A 12032-nucleotide genomic window follows, 5' to 3' on the forward strand; every position below is an offset into this window, starting at 1 on the left:
GTTGCAGAGCTGGGAGGCTTGAGGCAGAGAGCTGCCACTGGAATTCCATTTCTGGAACAATCCAAGTCCATAGGTGGGGGCCAGCCTGAAGGCTGGAGTGCTGTCCAGCGGGGGCCCCTGACTTCTCTGCCCTCAGTGGGGAAGGGGCAGCCCTGCGACGCACCACTGCCTTCCTCCACCTCCACGTCCAAGGCCCGGCTCCTCTGAGCCTGGTTTACCACAGAATATTTTTAGCTGACAGTTCCTGCTCACAGCTGAGCGTTCACCCTTAAATATTTTATTAAGTTCCTTTTTATCGAACATAGGCCTGTGTCCCTTAGAAGCGGAAACATGGTGCAGTGGGTGTCCCAAGCCCCCTGGGCGGTCCCTCCCACTCCCCGTCCTCCTCCCTCAGCCTCACAGGGGTCCCCTGGCCCAGGTGCAGGCTCGCCCTGCTGGGGCCCAGCCCAGCCCGCATCACGGATGTTCGTGTGTGTACCTGTTACCCCAGACACCGTGGGGTAACAGAACCTCTGTCCCCGCAGGACCCTGTCTCCGTCCAGCTGCTACTTGGAACCCCCGCCCACCCCCATGAGTCTGCCTCCGGGACCCAGGTCCTTCTCTGCCCTGCTTCCCTCTCTGGGCATGCGGGCACGCACCTCATGTCCGGCCCTTCTCCCTGCTCTTAGGATCTTATCTCCTCTGCCTCCCCTCCTTCTCCCTCCCATTCTCCCCTTTTGGAAGGAAGGGAAGGTGGGGGGGGACACTGAGGCCTTCCCCATCCCTTCACTGTGTGTGTTAAAACAAAAACCCCTTGGCCTGCTTCCCGCCCTGCCCAGCTTGCATCCTGCAGTGTCCCTGTCCCCAGTCCGGTTTTCCTTGTTTGTCCGCCCCCTTGCCCAGCAGGGGGCACACACCTCTTTTAGCCACTCACTCCGGTGCCTGGCGTGTGGTGGGCACAAATGTCTGGGGGGATGAATGAGAGGCAAGAGGGTTGGTCAGGCAGGCGGGTGGAAGGTCAGGCGGATTCGGCCCCTGCCTGCCCAGGGCCGCTCTCCGTGCTCTGCTGAGCTCTGGGCCTGCAGCCCTGGGGCTGGCCGGGAAGGTCCTGTCCTGGACCCTCTCTTGCCCCCTCCCCTGCCAGCTCCTCTCAGGGGAAGGAAGCAGTGACCGTGTGGCAGCCAGAGAAGGCGGGATGCCCCTGGCTTCGCTGGCGGAAATGAGGCGGAACTTCGCTAGCAGACTTTGCGCCCTTGTGCGGGGCCCGGCGCCCTGCCACGTTCCCACGCGTCCAGCCTGGCCCGGGGGCCGCATCTGGACTCCTGCTCCTGGCCCAGTTCCTGACTCTGCTCGCCTCTGCCCGCAGGTGTTCCGGAGCGGAGAGGGCATGGGCATCCGCCTGGATAACGCGTCTGCCTTCCAAGGGGCTGTCATATCCCCACACTATGACTCCCTGCTCGTCAAAGTCATCGCCCACGGCAAAGACCACCCCACGGCTGCCACCAAGATGAGCAGAGCCCTTGCTGAGTTCCGAGTCCGAGGTGTAAAGGTGAGAGGCTGTCGGTCCTGCCTGCCTCCAGGCGCTCTCGGGCCCGCCCCAGTCCTGTCCCTTGGCCGCTCTGCCTCTGCTGGGGCCTGGCCCCTCAGCTGCCCTGGGAGTGGGCCTGGGCTCCTCATGCTCAGGGGGGGCCTCGGCCAGAGCCAGGAGTCTTGCTCCGGGGAGCCCCACGCTCCTTCTTGCCCTTCTTAGGTGAGATCACCTGGAGTCTGTGTTCAACCCACATATTACAGGCCTCCCTTCTGGAAGTTCTGATCCCACAGGTTGAGGTGGGGGCCCCAGAGCCTGCGTTTTGAATAAGCTGTCTGGGTAGTTCTGAACCCCAGGAAAACCCTGGGTGAGAGAGCACAAGCCTGTGTGGACAGGGTCACTTTGCATAAAATGAGCCCCCTGTCTGCCCTCACTGCCCTCATCCCCTGGCCTGGCACATAATGACGTCGTGTTGGGTGCCTTTGGGACCGCTGGGAAGGGAGGCTGCAGCTGGAGGCCTGAGCCAGGGCAGAGGGAGGCACGGGGCCCAGCTGCCGGGCAAGCACCTGAAATGCTCGATGGCCTCTTGGTTCCCCGTGTGCGTAGCTAGAGACGAAACCACAGCCACGTGCTGTCTTGTCCTTGAGGCCAGCCCTGCCCACATGCCCGCGGGCATCCCCTGGGCAGATGCTGCCGGCAGCCGCCCTGCAGCACAGGAAGAGCAGGGAGGAGGGCTCTGCCCTTCGTGGGTTGTGCTGCCCGGCCCTACCGTGCGGTGGCTGCTGGGCAGGCCCGCGCCTCATCCTGTCCTGTCCAAAGGATGGAGCCCAAGGCAGGGGATGCCCTCCTTGGCCTGCCGTGCACGCTGTGCGCTGGGGCCCTGGCTGACGGCCCCTTCGTGTCACTTCCTCCTGGCTGCCTCCGGGCCTGCCTGGGGTCCGGGCTCGGTCGGTGGGTCAGGGCCTGCGGGCGGCACTGTCCTCTCACCCGCTGACGCGGCTCTGTGATGCGTCCTGGCAGGGGCCCCGAGGGGGTGCAGAAGGCTTTCGAAAAAGCACTTGGGAGGGAAAGAGGGAGGAAGGGAACCTGCGGGGCCGGTGCTGGGTCAGCTGTCTCCCCTCAGGCCCTTGGCCCACCTCCGAGGGGATGGTGTTCCGGGGTGTCGGGGTCTCTGTGCTCTCCCATGGGAAGCCTCAGGGCTCCTGGCCTGGGGGCTGTTTCCTGCGCATGTACGGAGATGTGTCGTCCTGTGTTCAACCTGCTGCTCTCTGAGGGGCCTCGGTGCTCCCAACACGGTGTCCTAGGGGAGCTTTTGGGGCCGGGTGGCCAGCATGCACCATGACCCTAGTGTGGAGCCCGACTGCCCCACCCTTCACCCGCCTGCCCTTGTTGCTCTGTCGTCCTTACTGGTGCCCCCCCCCCCCCGCTGGCCCCTGTGCTTGTGACCCCCCGGGCCACCGGACCTTCCACCTGTCCCCCAGCCCAGCAGGCTCATGAGGACCCCCTGCCTTAGATCCCTGAGGGCAGAGAAGGGGCCACGGGGCCCACAAGGAGGAAGGTGGGAAGGCCAGCTGCGGGACACGTGTTTCTGGTTCCGTGGGGCATCAGAGTCCTCCCCAGATGTGCACCCTGACGAGGCTGCTGGCTCCTGCCACATCTAGAGCTTCCCGCACCTGGCACCTGGCAGCTCCTTGCTCCTTCTTGTCTCCCCTCAGCCCCGTGCCACCTCTGCCTTCTCCCCACGGCCCCTTGGAGGGTTCATCCTCTCCTGCTATTCTGTTGAGGACCTTGTTTCATTTATTTAAACCAGGATCTCTCTTGGGCCACATCCAGGTATGTGTTCTGCGGCTGGGCGGGCAGGCGCACGTGTGTGTGAACACTGTGCAGACCCACCAGTGTGTGAGCTTGGCCAGCACACGTGTACGCGCACACACCTATCGTGCAGTTCTCCCGGGCTGCCCGTTAGAGCCACGGCGGGCCTCACACACAGACGCCACGCGCCCCTTGGCCACAGGTATGGTGGCCGCCGCAGTCTGGGCACCATCACAGGCCAGTGTCCGCCCTCCGCAGTGGGGCCCAGGCACCTGCATGTTCTTAAAGCGTCGGTGGGGGGCGGGCTGCCAAGCACCGTGGGGAGCCACACGTCTGCAAGCATTTGTGTCTGGAGCATCATTCCTCCCAGCTGACGCTCGGGAGCCGTGATTGTTCAGAGGCTGGCCGAGGCTGTGCCCGGGGCCGGAGGCTGACAGGGATCTTGGTCGAGGAGGCAGAGCAGGGCAGTGGCCCTGCGGGTGTGGGCACCCCCCTCTTGCCCCGGTGTTAGCCCCTCCAGTGTCCAGCAAGGGTTTGACTCAGTCTTTCTAGACAAGCCCAGAGCAAAGCCGTGCGGGGCGGGGAATCCGAGGAGCAGCTGGGAGCTCAGGGCCTCTAGCACTGACGAACCTTCCAGAAGGTCTTGGGCTGATAGCAGAGCAGTGGGATTCCAAGCCTTTTCCAACTGTTCTGGGATAACATTTTACAAATCCAGAAGATGCCCTGGGAGATGGTGAATGAGGTTGTCCCCAGTGGAAGCCATGAGGACTTTCCTACTGAGTTAGAGTGTTGCCAGCCAAGGTCCGTACGCCCTGAAGAGCTGTGCCATGGTCCCCTTGCCCCTGTTGCCACTCTGTGCACCCTGGCGTCCATGCCTCCACGAGGATGTCACATCTTGTCCACATCCTGCCAGGAAGGGGTGTTCTCTGCACTTACAGACGCAGGCTAGGGCCCAGAGGGCTCAGGCACAGCCCTTCCCCTTCTCGAGGGGCTGGTCCGGCTCACCTGGGACAGGAAGCACCAGCCCCAAGCACCTGGCTGTTAGAGGAGGCTGAGGGCACCCCGGGCTGTTTGGGCCACCTCTGTGGGGCTCACAGCCCCAGGCCTGACAGCCCCAGGCCTGACCCTGTCCTGTCTGTGCCTCTGCTGGCCCACGTTCCCCGCCGCTCTCAGGGAGCCTAGCCGGGTAAGTCAAGGCCAGCACTGAGGTGTACCCAACAATTTTATTATAAAGAAAAACAAGACTCCCGCGTGGTGGCTGCAGCCCTCTGCCTCGGTGGCTGTGAGCACCTGTCGGAGGAATGCGGGTCTGGAGGCCAGAACCAGGGAAAGGGCCCCCCGTCCTGCCAGGTACAAAGGGGGCCTGAGGTACCAAGGGTAAGATCAGGAGGGGCTCCCAGGCAGTGCTGACCCACCGGGCCCCGCAGCTGCCCACCCCATGCCCTCTGCCCCGACCCCGGCCCGCTCCGGGCCGCCTCCCTTCCCATCACACCACACTCTCCTCCAGCTGCTCCGTGCTGCCCCCGGCCCCCCGGCACCCTGCCCCGAGCAGCCCCCCGTGCACAGAGTGGCTCCTCCGGGCCCAGGCCCCTCCAAGGCGCCTGGCGTAGCCGTAGCACCCGCCGGCGTCTCCCAGGTCCAGGGAGCAGCTGCGTTGCGGCCGAGGTGGTGGGCTCCTTGGCGGGTGGGCCTTGGGAGTGGGGCTGGGGCCTCCATTGGTCTGGGATTGGACGTGGCTGAGCTTGAGGGGAAGGCGGCCATTCCCGGCCCCCCGGCCCCGAACCAGCAAGGCCACAGTGAAGACCAGTAAGGCAGCCACCAGCACGCCCCCCACGGCCACGGTCAGGGTCCCGCCCAGCACGTGGGCCTGCAGGGCGTGGCACAGGGGTGCAGCCGGTAGCGTGGAGAAGTGGGCACAGCCCAGCAGCCTGGTAGCTGTGAGGTTGGAAGGCCCAGCGGCGGGTGACAGGGCCAGCAGGCAGAGGTCATAGTCGGCACCAGGGACTAGGTGCTTCAGCAGGAAGTGGTGGCTGGAGGCCGGGACAATCCTGCGGGCAGGGGTGGGTGGTCAGAGCCTAGCTCCAGGCTCTGACCCCAGCCCCGACCCCTTCACTGCCCACCCCCCACCCTCACCGCATGCTCCCCAGGGCCCAGCTCGGGACACTCCCTCCCCTAGGGCCACTTGGGCCTCGTTTGTTGACTCAAGAAGGCAGAGCAGCCAAGGCAGGCATGCATGTGTGCAGCTGGGGACAGAGCACGGGGACGGACGGCGTGTGAGTGTGTGTGGACGCACAAGCCCAGGGCAAGCCAGGGAGGCGGTGCAGTCACGTGGCCAAAGCCAGAAAGAAGACGTCCGCGTGGCCCAGGCTTGTGTGCTTCCGCACAGAGACCCAACTCCGGCTAGCCTGGACAGAGAGCTCCTGGGGCACTCCCCACCTCTCCCTGGTGCCTGCCCCTCCCCTGCCCCTGCAGGCAGCTCAGAAGCTGAGGAGGGGTGTGTGGAAGTGGAGTCCGGGAGGGGTGGAGAGGGGCCCAGAGGGCAGCTGGGAGCGAGGCTGGGGCTGAGGGCTGCAAAGTGCCTCCTCACCGGTAGATGAGGGTCTCGTCCTCGCTGCTGTTGTACTGGATTTGGAACATCCACACGGGGTCTGCTGGCCGCCCCGGCCCCCAGCTCACCAGCCCTGAGGTTGCGGTCACTTCCGTCACCTGCACAGCTGGCTCAGACTCTAGTGTCCCCTCGCCCTCGGCAGCAGTGCGGGCCGAGGCAGCAATGTCCGAGGGCCCCGGGCGGCCCCCCTCCGCGCTGCCGTTCCCGCCATGGGGCAGGGCCAGCACCCGGAGCTCCACCTGGGCTGTGGCCTCCCCGGCAGGGTTGGTGGCAATGCAGGTGTAGCCCCCTGCATCCCCAGAGCCCGTCACCCCAATCTCCAGGGTCCCGTTGGGGAAAGCCCGGGCTCGGGAGGAGTTGCCAACCAGCCGGTCATCGGGGCCGACCCAGTGCATGGTGGGCGCGGGGTCGCCGAGCGCCCGGCACCGCAGCGTGGCCCGCTGGCCCTCCAGCACCCAGAGGCGCTGCGTGTGGCGCGCAATGAGGGGTGGCTCGCAGGAGAACTCGCCCTCGGGCACGGCCCAGAAGTAGCGGCCGGCCAGGCCCGGCGGGGAGGCGCACGTCTCCAGGTCGTCGGGCCGCGCCAGCCGCCGTAGCCACAGGAGCTCACAGTTGCAGTGCAGGGGGTTCCCGCTGAAGCTCAGCACCAGGGGGGCGGGCGAGGCCTCCGCGTCGCGCCCCCGGGAAAAGAGCGGGTCGGGGGCCAGCGTGGCCAGGCGGTTGGAGGTGAGGTCGAGGCGGGAGAGCTGGCTGAGCTGGGCGAAGGCGCCCGGGGGCAGCGCGTCGATGAGGTTGTGGTCCAGGTTGAGGGTGTGGAGGGCGGGCATGGCGCCGATGCCAGCCCAGGGCACCTGCCGCAGGTTGTTGTAGGACAAGTCCAGGTCCTCCAGGCTGTCCAGGAAGTCGTCGAAGGCCCCAGGCGAGATGCGGCCCAGCTGGTTGCCGCTGAGAATGAGGTGCTGCAAGTTGACCGGGCCCCGGAGGCTGCCGGCGCCCAGCTCCGCCAGCCTGTTGCCATCCAGGTGCAGGGAGCGCAGGCTCTCCAGGTCCCCAAAAGCGCGGGCCCCGATGCGGGTGATGGCATTGCGGGACAGTGTCAGGTCCACCAGCCCCGTCATGTTCCGGAAGTCTGGCGGCCCCAAGGCCTGGATGAAGTTGTCAGCCAGCCGCAGCTCCACGGTGCGCCGGTCCACGTTGGGCGGCACAAACAGCAGGCCTCGGTGGGCACAGAGGGTGCTGAGCGACTCGGACAGGTTCTGGCAGACACAGGGCAGCGGGCAGGCGGCCGCTCCACTGGCCAGCAGCAGTAGCAGGAGTGGGGGGGCCATGGTGAGCGCCCTGTAGGGAAGGGCCAGAGCCCAGGCACAGGTGGGGCGGGTGCGGGTGCCCGCTGTGCCCACGGCCCAGTCCCAAGGGCCAGCTTCCAGAGCGTGGCCTGGGTCGGGGGTGGGGGGGTGTCAGGGTCAGAGGCCCCAGGGGCCCCCCACCCTGGGCTGAAAGAAGGCTGGGGCCTGCAGGGCCAGGCCCCCCAGAGTAAAGGTCACATTTCCCAAGCCGGTAGGGGGGTCCTGGCTCTGGGGACAAGGTGCAGCATGAGGCAGGAAGCGGAGGTGGGCACTAGAGCAGGGAGGGTCCCGGAACTTCCTTTCTCTGGCGTCTCCAGGAACCGCCAGCCCCCTCCCTCCGCGCCTATCCCCTCCCCCGCCAGGGAAGGCGCCCTCACCCCCCCCAAGCCCCTCCCGTGGCCCGTCGCCCCTCCCTGGCCAGCCACCGCTGCTGTGCCCCGCGGCCCCTCACCTGGTGTCTGTAGCTCAGGGGGCGCGGGCCGGCCTCCCCGTGGGCCTGGCCAGCCCCCGCCGACTCCAGGCGGCTCTCCCGCGGGGGCGAGGCCAGGAGCTGACCGGCCGCCCGCCGCGCGCCCTCCTGCCCATGGCGCTCGGGCCCGCGGCCCCGGCTCACTCGGTTCCCGGCACCTTTTCCCGGCGGCTCGCGGCGGCGGCGGCGGCGGCGGCGACAGGCAGGCGGGTGCGCGCCGGCGAGCACGCGCTCCGCGGACACGCACGTGGAGGGCGGACAGGGAGGGGCGCACGGGGATCCACCCGGGCCGGCTGGCTCCCGAGGTCACGGGGACACGCGGCCACCGCAGCGCCCACGGGTGGCTCCCGGTCACGCCCGAGGCCCGGGCCGGCGCGGGCCCGCCGCGCAGTCCCCCGGCGCTGCCGCAGCGCACTCACCCCGGCACAGGCGCGCGCGCCCCCGGCCACCCTGGCGCCCCGGCATCCTGCACCGCACGGGCGCCCGCCGCCGCTGCGCGAACCGTCACTCTGCAGACAGCCAGACAAAGCGCCAGCTCGCGGGCCCCTTCACCATCTCCCAGAGACGGGAGCCTTTGTCACATGTCGCTGGGCACCCTCCCCGGCACACCCACACATGCCCACACACCCACACGTCCCCGCACCCACAGGCAGGGCCGGGCGCAAACCCGCACTGTTGTTGGGACCCTCACAGACACACGCTGAAGGTCATAACCGTTCTGCATCACCGAGTCACGTGGAGGGTCCCCAACAGGCACGGGGCCTGGGGTGGGGGCGGGGGTGAGGGGCTGGGGAGACGCCCCCGGCAGGCCGGCTGCGGGGTGGGGCGGAGAGGGCTCGGCCCCCGGGCTGGCGCCGTGCCCCGCCCCTCCCTCCCCTTCCCGGCTCCCTGCCCCGCCCGGCGTGCTCGGGAGCCAACCGGCCTCCGCCTCCGGCCCGATTGGTCCTGCGCCGCGCGGTTTCCCAGCAGGCCGGCGGTGGCACGCTGTTCGAAGCTGTGCGTCAGTGGTCCTCGCCGCGCCGGCAGCCCCTCCCTCCCCTTCTGCCCCTGTCGGGCCGTTTTCCTGGGAGAGCGGCCCAGGGTGAGCTCGTCCGGGCCGAGAAAGGGCTCCGGCGGGGGTGCGGTGGGGGGAAGAGTTCCCGGCTGCCTCCCTCCGAGCGCCGGGGCTTGGGTGGGAGCGCTGAGTGCTCGGAACCAGGTAGCGCGCTCTGGTTCTTCGGGAAACAAGGGGAGTCGCCACTTCCTCCGGGTATCTCGTAGTTCTCAGGCTACCTGGACACCCCCACCCCCGTCCCTTTCCCTTCCCTGCAGACATGATGCCTAGGGGCTGGGTGGGCCAGGACCCCTGGGAAACGGAATTCTGATTCTGCCTGGTACAGCAGGTTAATCTTAGGCAAGTTATTTAACCGCTAAAACACTTGACTCATCTTGGCCGAGGGGTATTAATTACACATAGTCACGTGCCTCATAGGGCTGAGAGGAGAGTGTAGCCTGTGAGGGGCGCAGCCACCTGGCAGCTGGAAGCCATTCCTAACTGTTGCCACTCCCAGGGCCTCAGCTGTTGCATTTGTAAAATGAAGGCACTGGATTCTAGCCCAGGTCAACTCTGACGCTCAGAAGCATGGGATATCTCTGTCCCTGTCTTCACCTTCAAGAATGTCTTCATTCACTCTAAACAAACCAGTCTACTAGCATCCATCACAAGCCGCTCTGTGCTGAGAGTTGGGGTACATCAAGAACCAGATGGGTCTGGTTCCTGCCCCCACCAGGCCTCACAGTACATAGGGACGACCGATCCCCCACAAAATCACAAAGGGGGAGGGGCCTACAAATAGGAAATGTAAGGTGGAACAGGGGAGGCCTCTGAGAATCCCTCTTAACACTGTGTGGTTCTAGGTTCTTTAGATGGCTTAAATTGGTTTTATCTTCTCAAATGCCATGCCTTGGTCTAGTTGAAATGTCCCTTTAGGAGGGGCAGGGACTAGTCTCAGGGACAGATAGGCAGATCTGTCACACCAGAGAGGCATGAGGCAGTGTTGGCTGGGTCCCACTCTGCAGTGACTGTGGGGGAGGCACCCTTCGCATCTGGACCTCCAGGTGATAGGAGCGCGGGGTGGGGGGGAGGGGCACAGGTAGAATTTCTCAGAGTGGCCGCAGGGCCCAGCAGCATGAGTCCCTACTGAAGTTGCCAACAGAGGTCATGAGTGGGTGACACGGGATGCCTTATCTGAAGTGACAGCCATGTGGTCACAGGCACATGCACGCTCGAATTCCACCCACGGGGCCCGGCAGTCATGGGACATGGCTCCATGCTGCCTTCCAGGCTCCCTTATGGCCTCTAGGTGGGACTTGGCCAGCTCCAGCTTCATGCTGTCTCCCAACAGTTCAGTGAGCAGAAATGACCCTTGTGCACAAAGCAGGTGGACACAGATCCGTCGGACAGCACCCCTGCCCCCAGAACGCTCCCAGGGCTCCCAGGTGTAGGAAGAATGCAGACAAGCAAAAGCTGAGGCCTAGGGAGGCGCTTTCCAACAGCTGATCCCACAGAAGCCTACTAAAAAGGGGGGAGGGCCCGGCTCTTGTGAGGGCAGGAGGTACAGACAAAGGCCTTCCAGTTCAGACTTCGAGGAAGTGCCTACCAGGCCGGCGCAGAGCTGTGGCTGCGTGAGAGCACAGGAAGTCTGGTGTGGCTGGAGGGGGCCGTGACTTGGGAGCCTGGCAGACGCATGGCCTGGAGACAAGGGGTCGTAGAGTCTAGAGATGGCCATGGTAGAACCATCTGGCTTGACCAGTGACACAGGAGTGGGTATTGGGGGTGATGGAGCGTAGGTTTGGGTAACCGGGTGGACAGTGAGGCACCGAGCAGAAGGCAGAGGCGGACTGGGTGAGGGAAGCGGACTTTGGACTTGATGAGCTTGTGTGAGGGCCACACAAGGAGAGGTGCCCAGGAGGCATTTCCACTTTAGGGTCTTGGCTCTGGAGCTGGATGCCCAGGATGGGGCCACCCAGGGAGAATGTGCTGAGTGAGGAGAAGAGGCCCAGTGACAGCTCTGAGAACTCCATCCTGCAGGGGTGAGAGGAGCCCCCAGTGGGGATGGGGAAGAGGAGAGCAGGGGGTCCTGGAAGCCCAGGGCACCGATGCCCAGGTGGGAGCTGTTAGCAAGTGCAGGGTGGGAGAGGGCCCGCAGGAGTCAGCCACCAGGATGGAGCTTAGTGAGGATACCAAAGTGTGGCTCTTGGGGGTGGAAGGTTGCAGGGAAGGGGGTCGCCGAAGGTAGGGACATTTGTCAAGAAGCATGGCCGCTTTATGTCACGGTGCCGTGGGAAGGGCCTGACCCGTTTTCTGGGCTGTGTGGAGGGGAGGTACTTAATTTCCAGGTCCCTGAGGAAGGAAGAGGTGATTCGGCACATGCTCTGGGGTGATCAAAAGGGGAGGAGGTGGGCTCAGCCCCCGAACAACTTAGGGGACTCCGCCAGGATAGGGGGTTGGTGAGGAGATGGGGAAATGTCATCCCACAGGGAGGCCTCAGACCTCAGCCTAGTATCCTGGGGACCGTGGGGGGAGCTATGCTGGCCCAGGGTGGCACCTTCAGCCTCTTCTTTCCCCAGCCATGCTACACGGTGACACCCTCCCACCCACCTCTGTCCTGCAGACCAACATCCCCTTCCTGCAGAATGTGCTCAACAACCAGCAGTTCCTGGCAGGCACCGTGGACACCCAGTTCATCGATGAGAACCCGGACCTATTCCAGCTGCGGCCTGCGCAGAACCGGGCTCAGAAGCTGCTGCATTACCTCGGTCTGGCCCCGAGATGGCCCTTCTCTCCGCTCCCAGATGCCTTGCTCCTGGCCCCCTGCCTAGAAGAGCTTCCTAGCACCCACTGTCCTTGCTCTCGTTTTGGTCCGACACCCTCCTCCTTTGCTTCACCCTCCCACCTTGCCCAGCTTCCTTGCTCCTGATCTTAGAAATGCCCCCTTTTCCGTCCACGTGGCCCTCAGTAGATCCCCACTGCTTAGACCCAGGAGGCCCTGGCTTTGGAGAGGACTGGGGATCCTGGAGGAAGCCCTCATCCCCAGGCCCGTCCACTGTCACTTCTGCCCTCAACTCAGACTGTCCCTAGCCCTTCCTGATCCCGCTACCCACTCTCTCCCTAGGTCATGTCATGGTGAACGGCCCAACCACCCCAATCCCCGTAAAGGCCAGCCCCAGCCCCACAGACCCTGTGGTCCCTGCTGTGCCCATAGGTAGGTGAGATTCATTCTGCCAACTCGAGGAGACAAAGAGGAGGGT

General features: G+C 65.3%; 2 protein-coding genes across 6 annotated transcripts in view; one reads left to right on the top strand and one right to left on the bottom strand.

The window, feature by feature from the left end:
- The window catches only part of PC (pyruvate carboxylase), a 97746-nt gene that overhangs the window by 81547 nt on the left and 4167 nt on the right, over positions 1 to 12032 (top strand). For all 4 annotated transcript variants that reach the window (XM_078057744.1, XM_078057743.1, XM_036121455.2 and 1 more), the window contains 3 exons: positions 1346 to 1528; positions 11396 to 11540; positions 11897 to 11986. In XM_078057744.1, the coding sequence (XP_077913870.1) occupies positions 1346 to 1528; positions 11396 to 11540; positions 11897 to 11986 (418 nt within the window). The remainder of the gene's footprint in view (positions 1 to 1345; positions 1529 to 11395; positions 11541 to 11896; positions 11987 to 12032) is intronic.
- Positions 4524 to 8587, bottom strand: LRFN4 (leucine rich repeat and fibronectin type III domain containing 4). 2 transcript variants are annotated; one of them, XM_036121457.2, is made up of 3 exons: positions 7725 to 8587; positions 5907 to 7265; positions 4524 to 5367 (listed from the first exon to the last, which is right to left on the bottom strand). In XM_036121457.2, exons 2-3 carry the CDS (start codon positions 7253 to 7255, stop codon positions 4806 to 4808), a joined length of 1911 nt encoding a protein of 636 aa, XP_035977350.2. In that variant the 5' UTR covers positions 7256 to 7265; positions 7725 to 8587; the 3' UTR covers positions 4524 to 4805. The 2 variants fall into 2 exon arrangements, with proteins under 2 accessions (XP_035977350.2, XP_077913872.1); XM_078057746.1 differs by lacking the exon at positions 7725 to 8587 and having other exon boundaries at positions 5907 to 7610.

This window comes from Halichoerus grypus, chromosome 11 (genome assembly GCF_964656455.1).
Source record: "Halichoerus grypus chromosome 11, mHalGry1.hap1.1, whole genome shotgun sequence".
Classification (NCBI taxonomy): domain Eukaryota; kingdom Metazoa; phylum Chordata; class Mammalia; order Carnivora; family Phocidae; genus Halichoerus; species Halichoerus grypus.